The sequence below is a fragment of the Perna viridis genome, chromosome 3 (assembly GCF_037379345.1).
Source record: "Perna viridis isolate PV_CMFRI_1.1 ecotype Kerala chromosome 3, ASM3737934v1, whole genome shotgun sequence".
Classification (NCBI taxonomy): Eukaryota; Metazoa; Mollusca; class Bivalvia; order Mytilida; family Mytilidae; genus Perna; species Perna viridis.
Window position 1 is genome coordinate 24,189,300 of NC_142447.1, and position 24,677 is coordinate 24,213,976.

The 24,677-nt window shown below is 31.9% G+C and overlaps 2 protein-coding genes across 3 annotated transcripts in view; both read right to left on the bottom strand.

Moving 5' to 3' along the window:
* Positions 1-494: 494 nt before the first annotated feature.
* Positions 495-6,621, bottom strand: LOC148621539 (transient receptor potential cation channel subfamily M member-like 2). 2 transcript variants are annotated; one of them, XM_088576039.1, is made up of 8 exons: positions 6,488-6,621; positions 5,621-5,761; positions 5,131-5,385; positions 4,533-4,707; positions 3,919-4,078; positions 3,054-3,226; positions 2,579-2,671; positions 495-1,215 (listed from the first exon to the last, which is right to left on the bottom strand). In XM_088576039.1, exons 1-8 carry the CDS (start codon positions 6,581-6,583, stop codon positions 1,175-1,177), a joined length of 1,134 nt encoding a protein of 377 aa, XP_088432165.1. In that variant the 5' UTR covers positions 6,584-6,621; the 3' UTR covers positions 495-1,174. The 2 variants fall into 2 exon arrangements, 1 of the variants encoding a protein (XP_088432165.1); XR_015921202.1 differs by having other exon boundaries at positions 1,197-1,215; positions 2,579-2,694.
* A 486-nt stretch (positions 6,622-7,107) lies between these two features.
* LOC148621540 (transient receptor potential cation channel subfamily M member-like 2) overlaps positions 7,108-24,677 on the bottom strand; it is a 60,364-nt gene continuing 42,794 nt past the window's right edge. The window contains exons 22-33 of the mRNA XM_088576038.1: positions 23,087-23,175; positions 21,847-21,907; positions 20,530-20,692; positions 18,954-19,074; positions 16,468-16,543; positions 15,633-15,739; positions 11,407-11,541; positions 10,660-10,725; positions 10,112-10,214; positions 8,042-8,137; positions 7,504-7,606; positions 7,108-7,222 (exon numbers count right to left, since the gene is read on the bottom strand). Of these exons, the coding sequence (XP_088432164.1) occupies positions 7,132-7,222; positions 7,504-7,606; positions 8,042-8,137; positions 10,112-10,214; positions 10,660-10,725; positions 11,407-11,541; positions 15,633-15,739; positions 16,468-16,543; positions 18,954-19,074; positions 20,530-20,692; positions 21,847-21,907; positions 23,087-23,175 (1,211 nt within the window). The 3' untranslated portion in view covers positions 7,108-7,131. The remainder of the gene's footprint in view (positions 7,223-7,503; positions 7,607-8,041; positions 8,138-10,111; positions 10,215-10,659; positions 10,726-11,406; positions 11,542-15,632; positions 15,740-16,467; positions 16,544-18,953; positions 19,075-20,529; positions 20,693-21,846; positions 21,908-23,086; positions 23,176-24,677) is intronic.

Sequence of the window (24,677 nt, forward strand, 5' to 3'; positions counted from 1 at the left end):
TGTTTTCCATGTCTGGTCTTTATCCCTGGATTGCATTCTTTTGATTACCGCTATCACCTTGGTTGCCTTGAATACTCTTTGTCATAGTAAGAGGTTGAAAGTATGTGGTATTGAAATTAAGAGTGTTCTTAATACTAAAAAGGAGTATTATAGAACAAAATAAATGTATAAATTAACGTCTTTTAAATTTCTTTTTTTTCAAAAATGTATTTTGATATATTTTGTTTTCGTGAAACTCTTTTTTGAAAACTAACGTTTTACCCAAAACATGTCTATCTAAAGTGCGATCAAGTCATTGTGAAATGCTTCCTGCAAAGTTTCATATTAAACGTTAACTTATACGTATTATCAAAGATATTAACCATTTGACCTTATACTATATGATACAGTTTAAGCTAACAAGACGATGATATGATAAAAGAATTCGATTAATTCCACGAAAAGAGCCTTGTCTTAAAAATAAAAATCATATTGAACTCTAAATACATATGGTGATTTATTTTTGCATTTACAAGAGATAAATCTTAAATACTCATAACCTTAAAATATTTTTTATATTTAGAATGCACCTCAAAAGGTTACCAAGTTAAACCTATGAAAACCGGAAATGTTCATGCTAACAATATTTTTGTATTTGTAAATAAAACTCACAATGTATGTTTATGTCTCTTCGTTTAAAATGTAATCTGACATTTACATACAGAAATTGAACAAGTCTGTTCATAGGCTGTGTCAGAATGGCAGAATAACAGTAGTTTTCTTATGGAAAAGCACTGTATTGAGCATTTACTAGGTACAGAGCAGTGAAATGATATATACTTGAATAATTGAAGCGATTTGTTTTACTACCCAACATAAAACGCTATTTTTTTAAAAAAGAATTTTAATTTTCATTCAAAATACTGAAACTTTAGGTGGTTCACATACTACCTTGTGTGTATTAATTAGAGCCAAATAGGAAGATCAATGTTCTGTAAATGGTGCCCTGACCGTACAGGGGACTTAGTTTTGTTCATTGCTTTGACTTTCTCACAAGTGTTTTAACTACTTAATACGTAATCATGGTAAGGGGGAAATAAAAAAAAGAATAAAATAATTGCACTTTCTATGACTTCATAAAACAATACAACATAGTAATGTAAGTTAGTTGATGTTGAAGTCATCCATGAATGGCTTATCTCCTTTTTTTCAAATTTCCCAGCAATTGGTCAGTATCTGAAAATAATTGAATAGTCCTCAGTACGATTTTCAACATATGTACACAACGCTTAAAATATAACCGACGCGATTAACCTAGACAACTTTTATTTATACTTTAACCGTGTCTTAAGGTGGTTAATTTAGTCTCAGAAAATAAAAGAACGCAATGAAGCATTATTTTCCAAAAAAAGTTGGTACACCTAGATACAAATATATAGTTCTTGGTAGAGATTCCTCATACATTGTAAGAAATGATTCCAAATCATCTTCCAAATATACAGAAGATGTTTACAAAATGCTGGAATTTTTAATCGACAACATATTTGTCCAGTGTGGTGGACGTGTTTTATAACCTTGGTTCCTTTGATTACTCTTTCAACAAACGGTTAGAATTCCAATGGGAACAAATTGTGCTCCTTTACTTGCTGACCTGTTCCTTCAATCTTATAAGGCTGACTTTATAGCTGATCTGATCCGAAAGAAAGAATACTGTTTAGCTAGACCTTTTAATCTCAGTTTCCGCTATATAGATGATGTATTATCTTTAAAAAAACCTAATTGTGGGGATTTGATACATCGTATCTACCCCAAAGAACTTGAGATAAAGTATACTACAGAAGTCAGCCTCTTAACTTGACATACACTTAGAAATCGACGTTAAAGGAAAACTATTGACCAAACTTTACGACAAACGTGATGACTTTTAATTCAGAATTGTCAATTTTCCTTTCATCTGTGGCAACATCCTTTCAGCACCTGCGTTTGGCGTGTTCATATCACAAATCATACGTTATGCCAGAGCTTGTCGAAACTACGCAGACATTTTGTATCGCGCTAGAACTCTAACAAATAGGCTTCCGGAACAGGGTTATGTTGCTACAATAATGAATGCATCACTACAGAAATTTCATGGTCGTCATCATGAACTCGTGGATCGTTAGGGTATATCCATCTGCACCATGAAAACTGATTTATTCAACTCATGGTTTTCCTTTCCTCGTTTGTTTACCCCGGACTTAACTTTTTATGAGCAACTCGGCGGGTGTTTTTTTAGAAAAGCCGAGGACGCTTACCCTACCGGTGCACCTGGTCCATGCTCCCAGTTTTTAGTGGAGTCCGAGTTGCTCATTTGTTTCTGTTACTTTGTATGATTTTAGTTACTCTATGTTCTTTGTTGTGTATGTCTGTTTTCCATGTCTGGTCTTTGTCCCTGAATTACATTCTTTTGATTACCGCTATAACCTTGGTTCCCTAGATTACTCTTTTTTTAACTATAGTGACGCATCTTAGGATTACAATTTCGATACCGTTATAATTCGAAAATTAACTACTGCGCATCAAGTAAGAAAATCACAATTTTGACGAGTTAAAATCTTACCGTAGCGAAAAAGCAATGGGAGCACCGATGTTTCCATGGCCTCAGTTTCATAAAAAGACACTTTTATGTTGTCTTGAGATGTCAATCTTATTTCTGTGTAAATCAATGTAACATATCTAAACATATCAAAGATTTTCCTATTGAAATAAAAGCATCAAAACGAAAGGACAATTGCAATACAACAGCTTCAACAGCAAAGACATGACCATATCCTCAAAAATCAAGAGACATTATGCAAAAAACATAAAGCACTTTCAAGAAAATTACACCATGTGCTCCGGAAGGGAAAGCATGTCATGTAGCGGCAACCGTCAACTTGTAAAATGCAGTCTTAATTGTTGAAATGCTGAATGAGGACAGTTGATATGATTTATTGTTATATATCGTTAGTTGTCTGATTTGTTGTTGTAAATTATTGATACAATATGTATACATGAAGTATCGCCTTTGTGTCATTACGGAATACACAACTTACTGAATTCATTGTGCCTACGTTTCCAACAGCATCGTCTAGCTAGTCTGTACATATGAATTATCACAATAAATGGTGCCACAAGTAAAGGCATGCTGTTGTATTTATACACAAGGGAATAATTGTGGAATCTGGCAACTTTACCTGCATTGCTTTGGACTTTAAGAAATGTATACCTTGCATGATAAAGGGAAAATAATTTACATATTAGTAACATATAGGTATAATAATTATGATGAGTGAAGTACATATATTGAACATTCTAACAATCAAGATCATCGGTAAGTTTTTTTATCATGTTAAAAGTTTCATATATAAAAGGATATTTAAGTTTCATGTGTCATGGGACCATTTTTCTTTGTGTTTTTTAGTATATTGAACTGCTTGACATTAGGGACCGTCAAAAAAGAAAATCTAGCCATCATTTGTCTTAAACGCCATAGTTGCCTCCGATCAATCATTTTTAACAAACAATATGACACATTCATGCAAAAACAAATCAACTTTTGTATGGCACTCAAATAACCTAATCCATGATATGATATCTTAACCATGTAGGCGTCGTCCGAAAAGAACTTAAAACAACTAAAGAAGAATTGATACATATTAGTTTCCCTTACTTATAGTTATTATAGTATTTCAGAGAAAATTGTTGCATTGAGAGGACGGAGACGTTTTTTGTTTCATTTGTAAATTAACATAATTTTTGTGAGGACACGTCCGTTTCGTAATCCTTTATTTGATTCAGTGGGAGAACTTCATGCTGACTCGATTTGCTGTTGTTGAGATAAAACACCTAGATTAATTTCATATACCAAAGAATTATATAGTTTTTCCTTAAACAATGATAAAAATAGTGATAACTTACGAAAACATTGCAATTAAGACGTTGACTAAAATAACATTTAAAAGAATAAGATAAACAACAGCTATCATAGTTATCATGTCAAACTTCACAGGGCAGGCTGGCAGTGTTCCGTTCCGATAGGGATCGTCCGAGCACTCGCCCGGTGGATCCGGTTCTCTACCTAAAGTATTAATACATGAACTCAAAAAGAATGTATTGTTTATTGTTAAATATCTTTAATGCCAACCGACATAATATAAAAATCCAATACTTGCTGATTATCATGAATATGTGTATCGGTTTTGACAATAATCTGATGAAATCAGATATAATTTTAAATCTCTTTTTGTGGTAGTTTATAGTAAGCAATACAAATATTTGATAGTTATGGAAAATAAAAAAAGAAATATCTTGAGTTAAAGCATGAGTATTTAATGGTTGCATTCGAAAAAGTCGTACATTGTACTTTACTTGTGGTATGTTTTTGTTCACCAATATTTCTTGTCAGTTGCATGTTATATGTAATATATATTTTACTTGATGTTTTAAATTATTTTTTAGCAGATGCTTTTTCCATTAGTTGTAGTGAACTGGTCATGAACAAAAATATACAGGAAACATTTAGAATTCAATACCTTTTATATAGTCCAGAAATAATTCACCATGTATTTGCCAATATGGATAAAAGAGAAGTTTCTTCACTGTAGCCCAATTAAACATTGAGTTTGGATATATGTTTGCATTGTATGCAATTCCAACGCTTATGATAACCACCAAAAATATCACAATCACGAAGACTAAATCAGTAAGCTATAAAGATATATCACACAACAAACATGTTCAATTATTATCATTGACATGAAATAAGGCATGTTGTACCATGGATATTGTGCTTGATAACACACCAATATGGAACAACATGATTGTATTGCATTGTAAATTTTAATTGGTTTAATTATTTATTAACGTCGATTTTTTAAATGGTTATTAATGGAGACTGTTAACTATCGTGATTGGAAACGAGCTCTGAGAATGGTCTGATATGCTTCTGTTTTATTTATTTTTTAATGCTTGCTTAAAAGTTACTCGTGTTCGCCAGTTTTCAGTATGTTTTTGTTTGCACGGTTTGCTACTTTTTTTCTGTGCAAATTAATTTCAGTATGCCTTAGAATTGGTTAAAACTGACCTCTTGTATACAACAGCGTTTTCATTAAAATGATGTTGTCTATTTACCATTTTGCCAATCATTACAACTTTTGGTCCGATGTTTTTATGTACAAATAGGAACCTCATGCTAATCAACCAATAAATTACAACTGTTATGCTGTAGAAGTATCTAGCCCATCTGAATAAGTCAATTGGTAGAACAGATCTTGTGGTAATAGCAACCAGGAAAACTATATTGCCAACGAAAGCAAATCTGTTCTCAAGACTTGAAAACCATAATCTAATTTTGCTCCATGTAGACGGTTGATCCTCATCAATCACCTATAAATAATAAAATTGCTTTTCAATTATAATACAGCTCAAACCCAAAAATAATTATGTAAAAAACGTAAGCAATCAAAATTGAAGACTACAGAAAAGAGATTACATATACGCATTTAGTAAATTTTAAACAAATACACAATATAAAAAAAACTATACAAAACGTTAATAGTGACGGAACGATTAAACAAAATATTTCCTCTGATGAAACAAATAAGGTATTTTCATTTCTTACCTCACGAACGTCCTCCAAAATCAGTGTAAGCGCCCAAAATATTACAATAGATTCCAGTGAAGATACTCCACCATTTTCTAACGGATGAAGATCTGTCATAATCATTAAACTGAACATCACGAGGAAAACCAAGTAAGATATCTGGAATATAGTTTTGTATTGCTGTTGTAGGTCCGATCTACGTTTCTTGATTTCTTGTAAATGAATGTATTATAAATATCGTTTGATGTTGCAATCGAGGCATATTAAGTTGATAACATACTGTTAAAGTGCATAATTGTGAGATTAAAGTACACACATGAGGTTTATTTAGATTTACTGGAAAACTTATTTAAATGCGATTATTGCTGCTTACCTGTTTTCTTAAAACATGGTGTTAATGTTTTGCAATGAGTTTAATCAATACAAAATGGTCCAAATATTTTAAAAAGATACATGTTTGTGCAACACAAGGAATTCGAAATAAAGCATTTACCAAACCAAATCCAATGTGTGACTTGCTTCGTTATAAATATACGGTATAGTATAAGGAATACAAATGATTCTTATAATTTCGACTATATTATTTTGAATGAATTTTGACATTAGAAATGTTAGTAATTCTTTTTGTTAAATTTGCATGATGAACTTTAAAATCGCATTTTTTACTGATCAGTTTGTAATTATTCTTTTTGTTGTGTACTTTTTGTTGTATGTTGTTTGTTCGTGTGTTGTTTCACTATTTTATTTACAGTAATTCTAACACAAGAATAAAACACCATTTAAGTAAAAGAAACTTCTATGTCGTACATACCACCAAAAGTGTTGGTTGACTATATGATAAAATAGAACAAACGAGGGATATCGTATACAAATTCAAATACTTACAACAGCAGATATAAACTTAATGACAGGAGCAGTATAGAAAGAATGAATAGCCTCTATAAGGCTTATTCTATTTTCCCGTTTGAACGACGATATCATGTAGTATCTGGGAATACGATAATGTTCGTGGTTTGTCGTTTGAATTAATTTGATTTTCTTCGGAGATTTAAAGTTCACTGTCAGTAAAAGTAAAACTGGAAGGAGTATGCAACCAATTTTCTGAAAACAAAATATGTATTTACAAATTACAAATGAGAGTATCCATGAATTTTCACGTTTTGTATGTTTTACTGTATTATAAGGATCATCATATCTCAACTATTGTTCTAAAGCACACAAAACATGAATTTGACATTACCTTCACTAAAGATGTACTTAGAGCCATATTTCCGTTCCAAATCTCTGTTAGCTTTGCTTGACACGCCGTTTGTTCCATGAAGTCCATCAGATTATTGTTACCCGCGATATATAGGGGGTTGTATTTCCATAATGTTCATCTACATACACCAGCAACATTTTAGCAAGCTCACATCTCCTTAAATACATGTTGTTGATGATAACGCTTGCAAATTGCTCAAAAATTCTACAATTATATGTTGAGCACAATAGTTATGCGACGTCTGATTGTAGCTTGAATCCACTAAGCTTCAAGTAACAAACAAAATAATTAACTTAAAAACAAACAGGCACATAATGTCTATTCGGGACCCTTTATTGTTGGTAGAAATAATAGCTATCCTGGAATAAAAATCGAGTTCAGATGAAAGTAAGTTCATTTTGTATTTGTCTAATTTAATACATATTACAAATTTGTCTTCAAAGAGTGTATTTACTTCCAAAGATCATTATGTAAAAAAGTTGGACAAAAAAAATTTCACGAAACTTTGAAAGGAATATTCAACCTAGTTGCAGTTTTGAAGAAAAGGTCATTTATTATTGATTGTTATTTGATTTCATTTTCAAATCAAGACAAATTTAGTTTAAAGCTAAATATTTGCGTATCAATTATTTTCATTTACGTTGAATTATTCTTCATTCTTTGCGATTCTTCAAAGTATCCTCCAAACCCTTCAGCCTGCTTGGAGAGCTTTTTCAGAAGAGCACTTGCAAATAATGCAGCACCTAAATATAGTTATATTCTTGTTTTATTTAAAAAATTATAAACAACAGTTACCTTCAATTAAATAAGTTTTAAGAGAAAATAACACACATTTGTGTTATCTTTTTGGGATTCATTTTCTAAAACATTGATATTATAATTTAATATAATTGTGAATAACCCTTACTTGTATTTAAGCACGAAGCTTGGAATGCTACCCTTTAATTTAACAATAACTCACTCATATAACCATATTTTATGATGTTCATTTTTTATCAAACGGAGTCACAATGTTCTAAACATTTTTTTTCAGAAAATAAAATAACTGAACAAATTACCACAATGCCCATAAATGTAAAACTGGCTGCTTATGGTCTATTCTTTAAGTGAAACAATATTTTAACACATATCAGGATTCTAATTTATGTATATATACTAAATGAAAGGAATAATATTACTTATATAATTCTCTCCTCGAGTCCAGAAGAGCACAGATAATTCGTATCTGTTTAATAAGAGAGCCCAGCAAAACAGATCTTTTGGACTACAGTTACCTATATAAAAATGTAACTATAAACAATGACGATTATGTTATCAAGGTAAAGATTTTGTTTTGTTTTGCTTTGATATTGCTTTTTTATTTGTTGCTTTGCTTTGTTTTGTCTTTTTCCTTAATTCATACTTTCAATACAGATGCTAAATGATATAAGTTTATCGCTTATTTGGATTGTAAAGTACAACTGTAAATACCGACCTGTCTAAAGATAAAAACGTAAAAGTTTAAAACAAAGATACAATCGACAAATATTGTTATTTGCAATTAGATACACTAAGTAATAAAGATACAATGAACCGCTGTTGATTCGTTAACAGAAACCACAAGCTCGAACAGTGAGTGATTTCGTTTCACAAATCAACGGCATTTCATTGTTGCTTGTACTTGTACTTGTTTTGACTTCCCCGAATTAATGGTTTGAGCTAATTTGCTTAGGATATACTGGGTATAGCCAACATTATTGCATCCATTCGGGAAAAGACGTTTTGAGTGGTGCCACGACTTACAGCAGCTTCGATATGTAAACAGTTTATGACATGGAATACCGATGACATCCCCTGACACTATATGACTGCTTTTGAATTTGAGTTTCCGGTCAACAATTTAATCATAATATTTTCCAAAGAACAAGCTAAAAGGTATTTCTCCATTTCTGTCTATTAAAAAAAAACTTGCTAGTATTTCATGAATACATATGTATTCCTTAAAAGCAGCTACATACAAAATATAGTACATGTACTCTATTACACACTAAAGAGATTTTTGTAGTAGCCGGGCATGCAACAAAGTGAGCTTGAAGGATCTCATACATTACTTCAGCAAACTATATTGCATAATATATGGTAAAATGTAAGTGTCTCCGTGTAGGGATCAGACAGTGTGTGTGTGTGAAACATGTTAGGAAATAATCCACCATTTGTACAGTTTAATGTTATTAGTTGTACCATCAAGACACGACTTTTCATTTCATTTTGTTGCAAATGATCATTTCAGGTACACGTAACTCTCTGAAAACATTAATTTTGTTACATTCTATTGAAAGAGTAATCAAGAGAACCAAAGTTTTATCGGAAATAAAAAAAAATGTAATCCAGGGACAAAAACCAAACATGAACAACAGACACATACAAAGAACATAAAATAACCAAATAATATGCATACAAAGTAAAGTAAAAAAAGTAGATGGGGGAACTCGGACTCCACTAAAAACTAGGAGCATGTACCAGGCGTACCGGTAGGGTAAGCGTCCTCTGCTTTTCTAGAGACAACCGCCGAGTTGCTAATAAAAAGTCATGCCAGGGGCAACCGGAGAAGGAAAGGAAACTTATGACACAGTGAATAAATCAGTTCTCGTGGTGCAGATGGATACACTGTAACGATCCGAAACAACCCTGTTCCAGAAGCCTAATTGTAATAAGTCTAGCGCGATACAAAAATCGTTGTAGTTACGGCAAGGTCTGGCATAACGTATGGGTTATGATATGAAAGCTCCATACGCAGATGTTGAAGAAAAATTGCAACAGATAAAAAAGTTTGTTTGTTGGGGTTTAACGTTGTTTGCGTTCTTTCACTTACATTTCAGTCCAAAATCACACTTTTTTCGCTTATGATGCTGGTCGGTAGAAACATATCTTAGGTGACCAATAGACGCCCATACAACGTGGCCCATACGTGTTGGTCTTAAAGAAAAACTGGTCTTTGAAGTTGCAAGTCACCATGAAGCAAGTGCTGGGTACAGTTAAACGCCAGTAGGTTAAAACAAACTGACGAAGGGACTATCGAAAATCAAACAAAGATTTTCGGTTGTGCATTCAAATGTTAATAATAATATTTTAATCATAAAGAGTTATTTACATGATTAAAGGGATACTATTCTAAATGCATAAAAATGACCAACTACTTTGCCTATAACTGATACTCCATCGTTGACATAGTTAATGAAATATTACCTTAAAATTGCCAATACCAATACCTTTTTCATCTTCATATGGATTGAGATGAGTGTCTGTTAATAAGGTTTCTATAAAACGTCCAAGTCTATTGAAAAATCTACCTTCATCCTTGCCCCAGACAATCTAATACGAAAACAACGAATCGACAAATGTATCTAGTAGTAAGTATAAAAAACATATGTACTTGCATTTCTGTGCAAGATAATAAGTTTCGTTTATTGTTATGTTTGGCTATGCAATCACAGAAACTCGATTTTATCGTTAATTTAACAACGACCTGGCTATTATGTCACATTGTTTTACCCCGAGCAATAGCGCGGGGTTAAATAAGGACATAACGTTGCCCATGTTTTGCACAAAATTTGATTATGTGTTTATCACTTTCTAACCATGGACATGGTCTAAAGAGCTTCGAAAAAAACAAAATACTAGAATTTTCTTTTGGCACTGAGCTTATAAAGACACATAATATGTCATAAACATATTGTTAATAAATTGCTTTTGTTGCCTTTAAAATATCTAGTTACATTGTTCTAGTCGGATTTTTTTATATCTTGTATCGCTTTACCTCTAGTGAGAAGAAAAGTTTTGTAAACAAAATTACTGCCTGGTTCTTATGATCAAATGCTACGCTCTACAAAAGATAAACACTTTAATTTCTATTATACGACGGAATCGGTTGAAGTGGGAACAGATGAAATCAACGATATTTTTTAACATTTTATATTAATCACAGGAAAGTACGGATTGATGTAAATAACGTGCAAAAAGTTATATTTGAAATGTTGATATTGTACAAAGTATTTGATAAACAACACACATACAATGAAGTTTACCAATAACATTGTTTTTGACAATATAATAAATATATTGTTTTCTGTCCCAATGGTATTAACATATTATGATGGCAATTTCTACCCTCTCCTGAGCTTTACTGAGGTCAAATTCACACAATCGTTTAAAACGTTATCCTGTTCATCGGCGACCTCACAGTCGATTTGATGTAACAATTGCGGATCAAATACTTTATTCGCTAGTCTTTTATGTTATTTCTTTCTTTGGTAAATTTGGTAAATAATGCATTACTGGTTTAAAATATGTGATAACAGATTAATACAAGGTCTTTTTAATATTCCCCTTGTAATCAGCCCGATATGTATTATTGGCCCCGTGAGTTTTAGCCCGAGGCACGATACTAATCGAGGGCCCAATAATATTTGATTATCTTCAATTAATCTATTACATCAGTTATTATTAATAATATGTGTAAAATCTCAAAGCAGAAAGACCGTTCAAGTCGTATCTTTATAAATACCTCCATATAGATATTGTATAGTTCTTTAAAAGTCAATGAACATTCGAAGTTAGGGCAACTTTTCAACAGCTTTCTAACAAATCCAACCTTGTTTTGAACAAGTCCATCAATTATTCTTTTCTTCTTATCAGCGTCCTACATCATAATTTGGAGTAGACAAAAATTACAAAAGAATTATTGTATGTAATTGAAAAAACCCGTCTAAAAATTGTTTCTATCTTTAATTAGAAAAATAACTACACAGAAAGTCACTTTTCATTCATATTGTAGCCAAATATTCTATGAAGCTCCAACCAAGTACAACCATAAATTGAAGTGCATCGCCCTTTCTGTTCACCATTTAAAACAATACCTACACTTGTACAAAGACCTAAATATGTTCCGTTGTACTAATTACTTGTTTGCTTTCGACGCTGGCCCTACCGGTGCACCTGCTCCATGCTCCCAGCTCACAGAGTCTAATTTGCGCAATACTTGTTACTTTGTATGAATTATTATGGTTATTTTATGTTCTTTTTTTGTGTGTGTCTGTTTTTCTTGTGTGCTGTCTGTCCCCGGATAACATTCTTTTGATTTCGCTAGAATCTTGGTTCCCTTGATTACTCGTTATAAATATTATATATATATGGCACATTTTTTTCTGTGAAAAGATCTATAAATAAAGCATACAAGGCAATACAAGGAGAAAAAAAAAAGAATCTTATTATATGAAGGTTAGGATGCATAGCTATGAACAGATTGAAGAAAAACACCACCGTGAATAGGATATGGATACTTAAAGCAAGATTGCGCTTACAAAAAGACGAGGACGGAACTCGGGATCGTTTATACTCATTGTCAGAACTCCTAATACCTTGAATCATGAAATATTGTTTAGAAACTTCATGTAATTTTCAATACCTAATTTTCAAATTCCCACTTATTAATTGTTATGTTATTGTAAGGATTATTCATGCAAAGACAATCCATCAAGTAGCTTCAGAAGAGTTGGAAATGTGAAATTGTGAAAATTTCAGGATCATAACCTCAAACATCCGTCAACGGATCTTTCGGAAAGAGTAATCAAGGAAACCAAGATTCTAGCCTAAATCAAAAGAATAAAATCCAGGGACAAAAAAGCAAACATCGTATTAGTGGAGTCCGAGTTGCTCATTTGCTTTTGTTACTTTGTATGTATGATTTTAGTTAATTTATGTTCTTTCTTGTGTATGTCTGTTTTCCATAACTGGTCTTTGTCCCTGGATTCTTTTGATCATCGCTATAACCTTGGTTCCCTTGATTACTCTTTCACCCACCGAGTTGCACAATAAAAGTCAAGTCCGGGATAAACAAAAGAGGTAGGGAAAACTATGACACGTTGAACAAATCGGTTTCCATAGTTTAGATAGATAAACTGTAACGATCCACGAGTTCATGATGACGACTTTAAAACTTCTGTAGTGATGACTTTAATCTTGTTGCAACATTGCCCTGTTCCATAAGCCTTATTGTAAGAATTCTTGTGCGATACAAAAAGTCCGCGTTGTTACGACAAGCCCTGGCATAACGTATGAGTTATGATATGAAAACTCCATACACGCAGGTGCTGAGGAGATATTGTCACAGATGAAAGGAAAGTTGACAATTCTGAATGAAAAGTCATCACGTTTGTTGTAAAGTTTTGTCAATAGTTTTCCTTTACCATCGATCTCTAAGTGTAGGTAGATATATGAGGCTGACTTCACAGTGTCTGTAACTCTTTATGTCAAGTTCCTTAGGGTAGATGCCCAAAGCTAGGTTTGTTTAACGATAATAAGTCATCTATATAGCGGAAACTGAGATTGAAGGATCTAGCTAAACGACGTTTTTATCTTTTGTATCAAATCAGCTATAAAGTCAGCCTCATAAGAGTGAAGGAATAGGTCAGCAAGTAGAGAAGCATAATTTGTTCCCATCGGAATGCCGATCGTTTGTTGAGAAACGCGTCCACCACACTGGACAAATATGCTGTCGATCAAAAATTCCAGTATTTTCAAAACGTCTTCTTCTGTATATTTGGAAGATGATTTGGAATTATTTTTTTACAAAGTATGTGGAATCTCTACCAAGAACTGTATATTTGTATCTAGATGTACCATCCTTTTTTGGAGAAACAACGATGTATATTGCTTTTGAGTTTTAACTGAGTCTGGAGAACAGAAGTATACAGAGTTGAAAAATCATAGATTTTAATGCTATTTTATTCTGATAATAATCTTGAATTCAGGGTCTCCAAAAGATCCTTCGAATTTGTTAGGATTAACATTGAATTAATACCACTACAGGAGTAACAGGTATTGTGGTAAGATGGCAGACCCTCTTTGACAGATGTGAGTATAGAAGTTAAAATATTTGAAAGAGGTTAGGTGGTGTATTTTGCAGATCCAGCTATGTAACGTTGTTTGTATGGATTCTTGTGGAGTTTAGAAATCCGGTACATAGACGTAGAATCACAATCATCGTCTTTAGTAGAGAGACCAAAAAGAGTATAGCACAAATTTATGGTATTCCACTATCTCTTCTTTGGAGAGTGCAGTGGTAGTATAGGTCTTATCACTGATATCGTTTTCTACGTCTACCTTTGATGATAAACATTGGATATAATAAATTTTGCAGACAAAAAACAATGTTGCTTTTGGCTTTGTCTTCCTGGTACGACAACAAATTGTCATGTATAGTAGACATTTTGTTGCTACATCGGGTCTTTGAAAACTGATCTAGCATTGACACTCATTGATTTACTCAAAACTCATTCGTTTAAAAATTAAAGACATCACGGCTTTTACCCACTCTGACAGAGAATCAATGTATTCTCGTTTTGTCCATTTTCTTGCGTAGTCCTCCACAATATTCATTAGAGCTTTCCAATTCCAATTTATGGAGGGTGGTAATTGGAACCTTTAGAAAGGACCTTACACAGAGATTTTTTCAATGCTGCTTAAATCACCCGTAACGACGCGACCGGACGGACCATATTTGAATAGAGTGATTCATAACAGTCAGGTGGCTTACCCTCGAAGTCCTCAATCTCGAGTTTCTGCAATAGCCTTTTATAATTGAAAATTTTGAATGCAATATTTTCAGTATAGGAATATGAAATAATCGGTATTGATTTGTCCTTGAAATATGGGGGAATTTTGTTGGTTACGTTTTTGTGATGGATGATGTAAGCCAAGTTAATTGCATCTATACCTTTGTTCACGAATGGTAGTGGAAGAAATGATCTTTTTCTTCATATTGACCTTTTACTCAAGCCAGTTTAAAGAGTCTGTGGAAACCAATATCCAAAATGATGGCAGAGGTTCATTTCTTCTTTAACAATTATATTGCCTGTGGGATTTTAGCTATACTCAGTTATTTGCAAAATTCTGCAATTTCGCCCCTATTGTTTATTTTTAGCAATAGCAGCGATGTTTATTCAGAGATCAAAATCCCAAAAGTGGTTATATGGAGCAAACGCTAAGGAAAGATAATGCTAACTTCATGTCAATTTTGCTTAGTAGTTGAAGAGAAGATTTTTAAAAATGAAAACATTGATATATAAACAAAACGTAGAAAAAAGGGCAAAACTCCAATATTGGTTCACAAATTAAAACATAAAATTTATATGCAGGTAGATGTCACCCTACTGAACAGTCATAGCATCTATCAGAATATCAGAATTTGACAAACCTTACAGTTGTGGGTATTTTGAAAAAATACTATATGTTCTACTTTTAGTAACCGTTGTAATGTTTTACAAGGATAAAAAACAACGGTCATTTTGTGCAGAATACATTAAAAACCAAACATATTAAGTTTGATTTCAATAAATTGAGCAGTTTCATATGTTTTTGAAACAAAACTGTCCCCGGACGATGACGATGGACGCCAAGTGATGACAACAGCTCACTTGTCCTTCGGCGTGGTGAGCTAATAAGAAAATTTCGGAATCCTAGAACAAATTTTCGGAAGAAATTGAATGAGTTATCATTATACACCAGTTCCCATCATAGCCATATGAAAGCCACAAACACGTCAGGTGAATCTTATACATAACGGTAAACCATGATATATACTAAATTACCATTTTATCAAATGCATTTGCAAAATATTTTGAATAAAAACAAGTGCTTCTTGAGACCTTTTAAAACAAATGACGTGATATATTCGAACTAATCTACGATCATCATAACTAGAGGTCAATTCTTCATACATTGTCTACTTACGTTCATGTCCAAAAAGTTTGACATCGGAAAAATTTTCTTTTCAGCAAGGTCCAGTCTATTCCATTTTAAAGTAGTTTCTAACAGATATCCAATTCCGACTTTTTTAGCTAAAGTCAAAATTTGAATATCAATAAGCGGAAACCAGCAGATCTGGTATAATTATAGAATACATGTGATTATAAATGTTTGTCATAGAGTGCGAAGATTTTGGTGATACACAGTTTTTAATCTATTATTCCTATCATAAATGTTCACTTGTATCTCATTATTATTTACGGCTTTTATCTTCTTAAATAAACGGCGTATGAATTAACTGAACATTGAAAATTTGGTGACGCTTGAACGCGTTAGAGAGTGAAAACTGATTAAAAATTTAAAAAAGTTGTTGCTTGGAGAATTCCGATAAAGCACAAAAATTCTATAAGATGAACACAAGAAGCATAAGTTTACTTCTTACACATTTTTACACAATTATTCGGACTTCATCAGACATGCTCATCGGCTTTTTGGAAGTGGTCTTTTCCAAAGAATTGTGGTTTCCATGTTTACTATTTATTGGTCAAGGGTGTCTATTTTACGTTGCAATTTTTATCCTGCGTTTTATTTTGTCATGTTTGTTTGTTTGTTTTCTTGGATGATATTTTTTTTTATTTTGTTTCGTTTTCCATTGTTTTTTTTTTTGTTTGTTAGTTTGTTTTGTTTTGTTTTTTTGTTTTTTGGTTTTTTTTTGCGTGATACATTAATTTAAAATATCATATTGGAAAAAGTGTCCTCTCTTTTTGCTGAAATAGTCGATTTTGCGAAATTTATTTATATACCTTAACGCGACACAAACCTTCCAAAAACGCAAATGCAACATTCTCAATGATGGCATTTAAACCAATTCCTCCACCAGGTGACCATAATATAAACTTTAAGTAAAGAAATGTACAAAATTTGAAGTTAAAATATAAGATGAATAATTACGCAATGCTTGGTAAAGGACAGACAAACATTCCATACAATATTTCATTCAAACTTTAAATACGGGTTGTAAAACTGCTGCTCGAAACAAAAATATAAATCATATAAATATTGTATATTTTAAATGCTGTTTACGCAATTTATTTGTCATCCAAAATTTCTAATGTTGAAATCGAAGACCTGTTGCTATTTAGGTTTAAATTCAGAGTACATCGCACAGATTGAAAGTTATCAGATTTTGTTTATTTCGTCTTATTACCAAATAAATTCTAGTGTAGAAATAGTTATGTGTCATAGCATGGTCATCGTATATATGCATAAGATATTGTGGAGTGTTTTTACTTGGGAGTTGCCCTCCATTTCTCGACAATCGATATATGAGACGAGTTTTTTAAAACCCTTAACATATTAATAAGCATGTTTATATGAATCTAAAACGCAACGATGATACCGATATTACCTACATTTGTCATTTTTAATGGCATTAACTAACATTAATTATATTATCATTATTCATAATAATAGTAACAGTAACTGTGTCTTTTCATCAAAACTAGTATATTGTTTCATTTGGAAAGGAAAGGAAATGTTAGGTTTTATGTCTTTTTGCCAACAAGTTTTAATAAATTTAAGTTTCTTCTCTGCGTAATTCATTTGTATGGTGTTAGTGTCTTCACGTATAATATAAATGGCTTAGTATTTCACAATCAAGGACATACATATTTTTTTAACTATATGTAGTTTTAATCAAATTTTCATGAAATACTATATCCAAAAGTGTAAGAGTTGATAAACGAAGTCTTGAAACATGAACAAAAAGGGAGAAATATCACACGAACATCTATACTATCAAAGAGTAATCAAGGGAACCAAGGTTATAGCGGTAATCAAAAGAATGTAATCCAGGGACAAAGACCAGACATGGAAAACAGACATACACAACAAAGAACACAAGTAACTAAAATCATACATACAAAGTAACAAAAGTAAATGAGCAACTCGGACTCCACTAAAAACTGGGAGCATAGACCAGGTGCACCGGTAGGGTAAGCGTCCTCTAGAAACACCCGCCGAGTTACTCATAAAAAGTCAAGTCCGGGGTAGACACTTAAAAAAGCCTAAATATTTTGATTTCCATAAATTTCAGACCAGAAATATAGCAATTGTTGGATTATTCTTTCTTCAGAATTAAAAATAGTAATTGTTTCCATCTTAATATCGCCATAAAATATCAAAGCGTCAACAATGGGGTTATTCAAATACGTCAAAATCCATGTACATGACCTGAACGTGAAAACAAGAAAAAAAACTACAAATATAAATTAAATGAAGCGAACCGAATAGAATAGCTTACATCAAAAGACATAAAGAAACAAGACGTCACACAATAAAACTAACAAACAATTTGAACTCCCGTAAGGGTAAGCATGTACTCTTCCGCATACGACATCCGTCATATTTCAAGTGAGTATATTCCGGTTCTAGTCAAAAACAGTAATAAAGCTTTCCGACACTGGTTAAAAACAGGACCATTGAAAACAATTCACATTTGGGTGAAATCATTCAAGCTCTTCAAAAAACCTAATTAAGATTAAATGTCATGAATAAATATCTAAAAAAAATTCACAAGAATCTTGAAAATTATTTAAGACAATGAATCATTCCACCACTGCTTATTGAGTGTTTTGTTATGTATAAACCGTGTCTGATTTTTAAACGCGTATTGGCATTTGTATAAGACCATGGTGATTAGAAACGATTTTACTATATATTTTTGCCAATTTCAGGTCTTTGCATTTCTTTTTTTTTCCATTTTGTTTTTTGATGGGTCTGAACATTCTGTGCACCATTAATAATGTACAATTACAGCCTACGATACACTTTTCATTGTTTACAATTTATATGTTAAATTATATTATGTGATATAAAAAAAAGATAAAAACCGCAACTTGCGATATTAAATAAGAGTGAAGTGTGCAATAAATCGAGTTCTTTGGTTGATCGTCTATAATCTTCTATAGCATAAAGAATAAAGAAATTTGTGGTTTTTATAATTTTGTATTAATGAATCAATGGGTCTATTTCACTCTTTTTTGGCTAAGCTCGTTTTTGTGATTGCATTGTAGACTTTCCCGTCATTTGATTTGGCTTTCTATTTCGAAAATTGTGTTTTGACTTCTTTTTATATTCCTTTTATTTTTATATGGTTATAATGCTGCTAATGAGAGATTACTACTTCATGAACACGCGGAAGGCATAGCGAAATTTGTAATATCGTTATATAATTGGTATCTGTAAATTGAAAACATCTGAATATTACACGATCATTTTGTGGATAAATATACATATTTAGGGTACCTTTTGTGAAAACGATGTGCATTTCTGAAGATATCCATTCAAAACAGTGCTTTCTATATCATCAAAATGAAGTCCATATCCTGTTTCCTTGTTATTATTTATTAATTCATTTAAATGGTCGCTTTAACAAAAATAGAAAATTTGGATTAAATTTGCACACTCTTCTGAAATTAGAATTAATATTAACCATAATAATTGAATTTAGTACTATCATAATCATATTACGGTAGAATTATATAGTATTGTACAGGATTTACTATTAAAGGTGTGATATGTAGAACGGGAAAGTGATTGCTCATGAGTTAATATTAGTTTAAATACTTGTATATGTGCTTACTTTTTTGCAAGTGCTTAAAATCATTTCAAAATGCAATATGGAAACTATATACATATCTATATTGACTGATAAATCTTAATTAACTGCATGAGCAAAATTGTTATAAAATAAATAGGTATATTATTTAAGTAGAAATAAAGTTAAATGTATTCGATAACACTTTCAACGTTCACAAAAATTATGTAAAATTGTGTTTCTTTAAATACAATTGTCCATCTTAAATCACAATACATCATGCAAAATGGCTCTTTATTAACGCTTGATATTTTTAAGAGATTTCAGTTCGGATGTGGTATCAAATTTTGATCATATATTTGTATCATAAGTTAAGCTATGACAAAAACTATGTCCGCGATGTTTTAAATTTTGTCGCATCTGAAAAGCATTTGCCTTTGAAAAAGATTATGGTGTTTAGTTACTTACAAAAAGACACTCAGCACCTTACGTGTTACTTGAAAACAACACATAAATGACACAATTGTATTTCATGTCCAGGTTACTAATCAAATAATAAAATAAATTTGAATATTAAGTTATATTATGATGCCCTAACAAACACAGTTTTGGTATATGAGAATCACTCTGTCTGTCTGTCTGTCTGTCTGTCGACTCCTAAACTGCACAACGGATATTTGTGGAAGTGTAAAGGAAGTTAAGATAAGTAGATAAATGAATAAAAGGGTTAAATATTTAACATCCAAATTCCATTTGAAACGAGGCTTTTTTTTAAAGAGATTGATCACATTATTTCTAGTTAATTTTTCTTCGTTAGCTGTATGTAAACATCATACGCAACAAATACAAATGGGCTTCATTTTAAATTACATAAAAAATCATAACCGATGAAATAATCTAAAATTATAATTGCATTCCAAATAGGGTATAGAGAATTTTCACAAGCTTTTTGCTTCAAGTATACAATTACAACTAATCATCATCTTAGTATATTCAATAGCATCAAAGTCTGTGTTTGGTGTCAAGTTTTATTTGTATTTTTTTTCATTACTACAACGAGACGTCAGTTGGTTGAAACAAAAATATATCCAGTAGATCAGCACTAATTCATGGTGAAGATCCAAGAAAAAACACTTTTTATACTACTGCTGAAATCTGTCAACAGTCTTGTCCTATATTCATCACATTATTCATCTTTACTATATTTCGTCTGTTGTTGCATTGATTTATTTCATCTTTGATTTAAAGAATAACAAATATCTTATTAGATTAACAAAATATTACCTCGAAAGTGATTTCAAATTGCATCCATGTGTGATGAAATCTGCAGCCTTGCCGGACCCATCGACTATAATAAATCGAATATTTTCTACTACTTCTGCTACATCTAAAATAGATTGTACTAACTCCAACTTCCCTCCAAAAACAACACACGTTGCAGATATATCTGAAAACGAACGGAAATATCAGTTTGAAATTTCAGACATGTGCGTAACACCTACTATCAACTTCGTTTTTTCTTTAATAAACGGAAAATTATAAAAGAAATTCAAAAGACCACTGTAATTAGTCGTGTTTATGTTAAAAGAGCTAAACATATCTAAATAAAATTAATATCATAACCTGAAGAACTGCCTGCCATCTTTCCAATGACAATTTTGTACATAAATAAAAAAAATGTGTACGAGCACAGGTTTTGTTTATACTTTATTCAAATAACAATACTATGCATATCCTGATTTTTTCCACATTTGTGGCATGGAACTTTGCCTTTCATTTAAATATTGTAAACTTTCGTATCGAATTTATTAATCAACACTTACATTGAATTTTAAAGAAGAAGTAAATAAATTACTCTCTAAAACATTATAGAATACAATTACTTCGACAAGATGTTGTAAGTTTCATTTGATTTTGTTACTTATTTGGTTATGTAGCCAATACATTATCACTCAGACAGGTGGAAGTGTAGTCAAGGGAACCAAGGTTATAGCGGTAATCAAAAGAATGTAATCCAAGGACAAAGACCAGACATGGAAAACAGACATACACAACAAAGAACATAAAGTAACTAAAGAGTAATCAAGGGAACCAAGGTTATAGCGGTAATCAAAAGAATGTAATCCAGGGACAAAGACCAGACATGGAAAACAGACATACACAACAAAGAACATAAAGTAACTAAAGAGTAATCAAGGGAACCAAGGTTATAGCGGTAATCAAAAGAATGTAATCCAGGGACAAAGACCAGACATGGAAAACAAACATACACAACAAAGAACACAAAGTAACCAAAGAGTAATCAAGGGAACCAAGGTTATAGCGGCAATCAAAAGAATGTAATCCAAGGACAAAGACCAGACATGGAAACCAGACATACAAAGTAATAAAAGTAAATGAGCAATTCGGACTCCACTAAAAACTGGGAGCATGGACCAGGTGTACCGGTAGGATAAGAAATGACTGTCAACTAAACATATAGTCTAAAATGTTATAAATATTGTTCAATTAAGCTATGTTTTTGTTCTTTTTTGTTTTTGTTTTGTTCTTGTTTTTTAAGCAACTCAACAGAAGAGTTATACGTAGAAGACTTTACAATACCTTTTCTGTCTAGTAAGACGCCTTCAACTCTTCCTTGCTGATCATTGGGGGCCTCTGGTATCTTCCAAAATATATAAAACATGCTAGTTTTAAAAAAAGCACAAGTTGTCTTATCCTTTGTTTTATGAATTACATATTTATTAGCTGGTTTTAACTATAATCAGGAAGCTCATGATAAAACGACCTTTCATATATACTTGTCAATGCAAATCTGATAAATTATTATCTTAATTACATTTGTATTTTTTTTTCTTTTGCACACATGAAAATAATTGTTGAAAATGTCCCCAAATTACAAAGGTGACTGTTATGTACTGAAAGTATTTATTAAAATGTTCTATTCAGGAAATGAATAAAAAAAAGTATTTAATTATTTAAGTCATATTATGAATTGTGCTGTATAAATTTTTTGATGTTTTGAAGATTGACTGTAGCTTTCCTGAAAGGTAAAAGAATCAAATACTAAAGAAATGATATTGAAAACCTGCATTACATACCAAATTACATTGGTTCATCGCCAATTTAAAGTAATATGTATTTTTATTTCGCAGAGCGGAAATGATTTATAATTACAGTCATTTGGTTTAAAAACAGAAGGATTATTTTTAAGGCTTATTCATCCCTTCAGCACCTGCGTCTGGAGTGTTCATATCACAACTCATACGTTATGCCAGAGCTTGCCAAAACAACGCAGACTTTTTGTATCGCGCTAGAACTCTAACAAATAGGCTTCTTGAACAGGGTTATGTTGCTACAAGATTGAAGTCATCACTACAGAAGTTTTATGGTCGTCATCATGAACTTGCGGATCGTTATGGTGTATCCATCAGCACCATGAAAACTGATTTATTAGACAAGTCATGGTTTACCTTTCCTCGTATGTCTACCCCGGACTTGACTTTTTATGAGCCTACCGGTGCACCTGGGCCATACTCCCAGTTTTTAGTGCAGTCCGAGTTGCTCATTTGCTTTTGTTACTTTGTATATATGATTTTAGTTACTTTATGTTCTTTGTTGTGTATGTCTGTTTTCCACGTCTAGTCTTTATCCCTGGATTACATTCTTTGAATTACCGCTATAGCCTTGGTTTCCTTGATTACTCTTTTACAGAAGATTCACAGACAATTTGCTTGTTGTTTAGTAATATTATCTCCGTTTGTTTTAGGTGAATAGACATATTTTGCCATCAATGTCAATTGCTTGCCAGAATTTACCGGAATATATGTTATTGATAATATACCTCCACAACGATATTAAAATCTTGATCTTCTGTAGCATCCTTTAAAAATTCTGAAATTCCATCGTCTGTAGAACAGACTATTGTTGAACCTTAGGAATAAAAATAAGCATAGTATTTTTCTCCTTAATAAATAACAACCTTTTGATAACCAAAATAAAACACGTTCATGATTAACTATCTGAATTTCACTTAAACACGATGTTGAGCACGTTTTGACACCCGGTAATAATTTCGTAAACATATTTGAAATGTTTTTTACAAGGTTATTGTCTGAACATAGTACATAAATATGATCCATGTCAAACATCTTTGGGCTCAGTTTTAACAGGTTATGGTTTATGGTTTACAGAGGCTGTACAACCATTGAAACGTACTGGAGATATCAAGAAAATGTTTGGTGTTTTAGGGTTTGGTAAATGTAAACAGAAGTAGAATAAGCAAGTTAACATAAGTTACATAATTACCAGTAGTTTTAGCTGCAGCAACGACACCTCGCATAATGTTGTTCATATCATGTTTGTACAGACTACAATTTTGTGTATCTCCAAGTACATAGATACTACTCATCTTCATAGTTCATTACGTGAACTGAAGTTTTACCTATGAATAACACTATATGATATATATAACATGATTTTCAATGGATATTTTTAATGGCAAAAGAATGTATGAACAGATTCGCTAAGTAATAAAGTCTTCTTTATTATCAATTCGTGTATAAACCGAGTTTTGTGTAATAACAAACATTAGATACATCCGTCTACAGTTGAAAATCAATACAAACATATGTTAAATGAAACAAGTATATTATTCATACCAAAAGCAAAGTTATGTAAATTAAAAACACGTTTATACAAATATCAAGAAAAGGTATGCATGGCGTATCTATCATGACAACAAGCCTTATGGATACCAAAAGTGATATATCTTTGTCTTTTATTTTACTGAATTCCATGCTTAAATACAATTTTTGATACTTGAAACAGCTTGGGTTGTTTCTTTTTATTGATTTTTTTTATATTTTATTACACCCTGTATTTTTTTCTCTTTTTGTGTAACCACAGTCTTGCAACATTTCTGCTTGAAAGAAACCATCATTATTACGAACAATACCAGTACTACATTACGCGGCAAAAGCAAGTGCGACTTAGCATGTCATTAATTTAAGTATGTATATGTAATTTCTCAACACAATATGTTAAATAATAACCCCAGACCACGAAGTACTATAGGTAGATGGGAATTTTGAATTGATGCACAGGAACGAAGCGCGCTTCTCTTTTTAAATTCTTTTCAAACGGTCATAAGCTAAGCATATCTATTCAATTCCAATGATTTGATTTCTGAAATTCTTTTTCAATCAAATTTACATTAAATATATTTAGAAAATAGTTGCATCAAATAACACAAGGAATACCATAAAGACAACACCAGGAGAACAAATAGTACAAAACAAATTTGAAAAGCCAATGGAAAACCAGCAAAACCAAACCATTTGTATTAACTAACTTGCTGAAGGAGAGTAAAAAGTTGGTAGTTGAATGTACAATTTTCTAAAAAGGAAAGAACAAATATGACAAATTGAAGATAC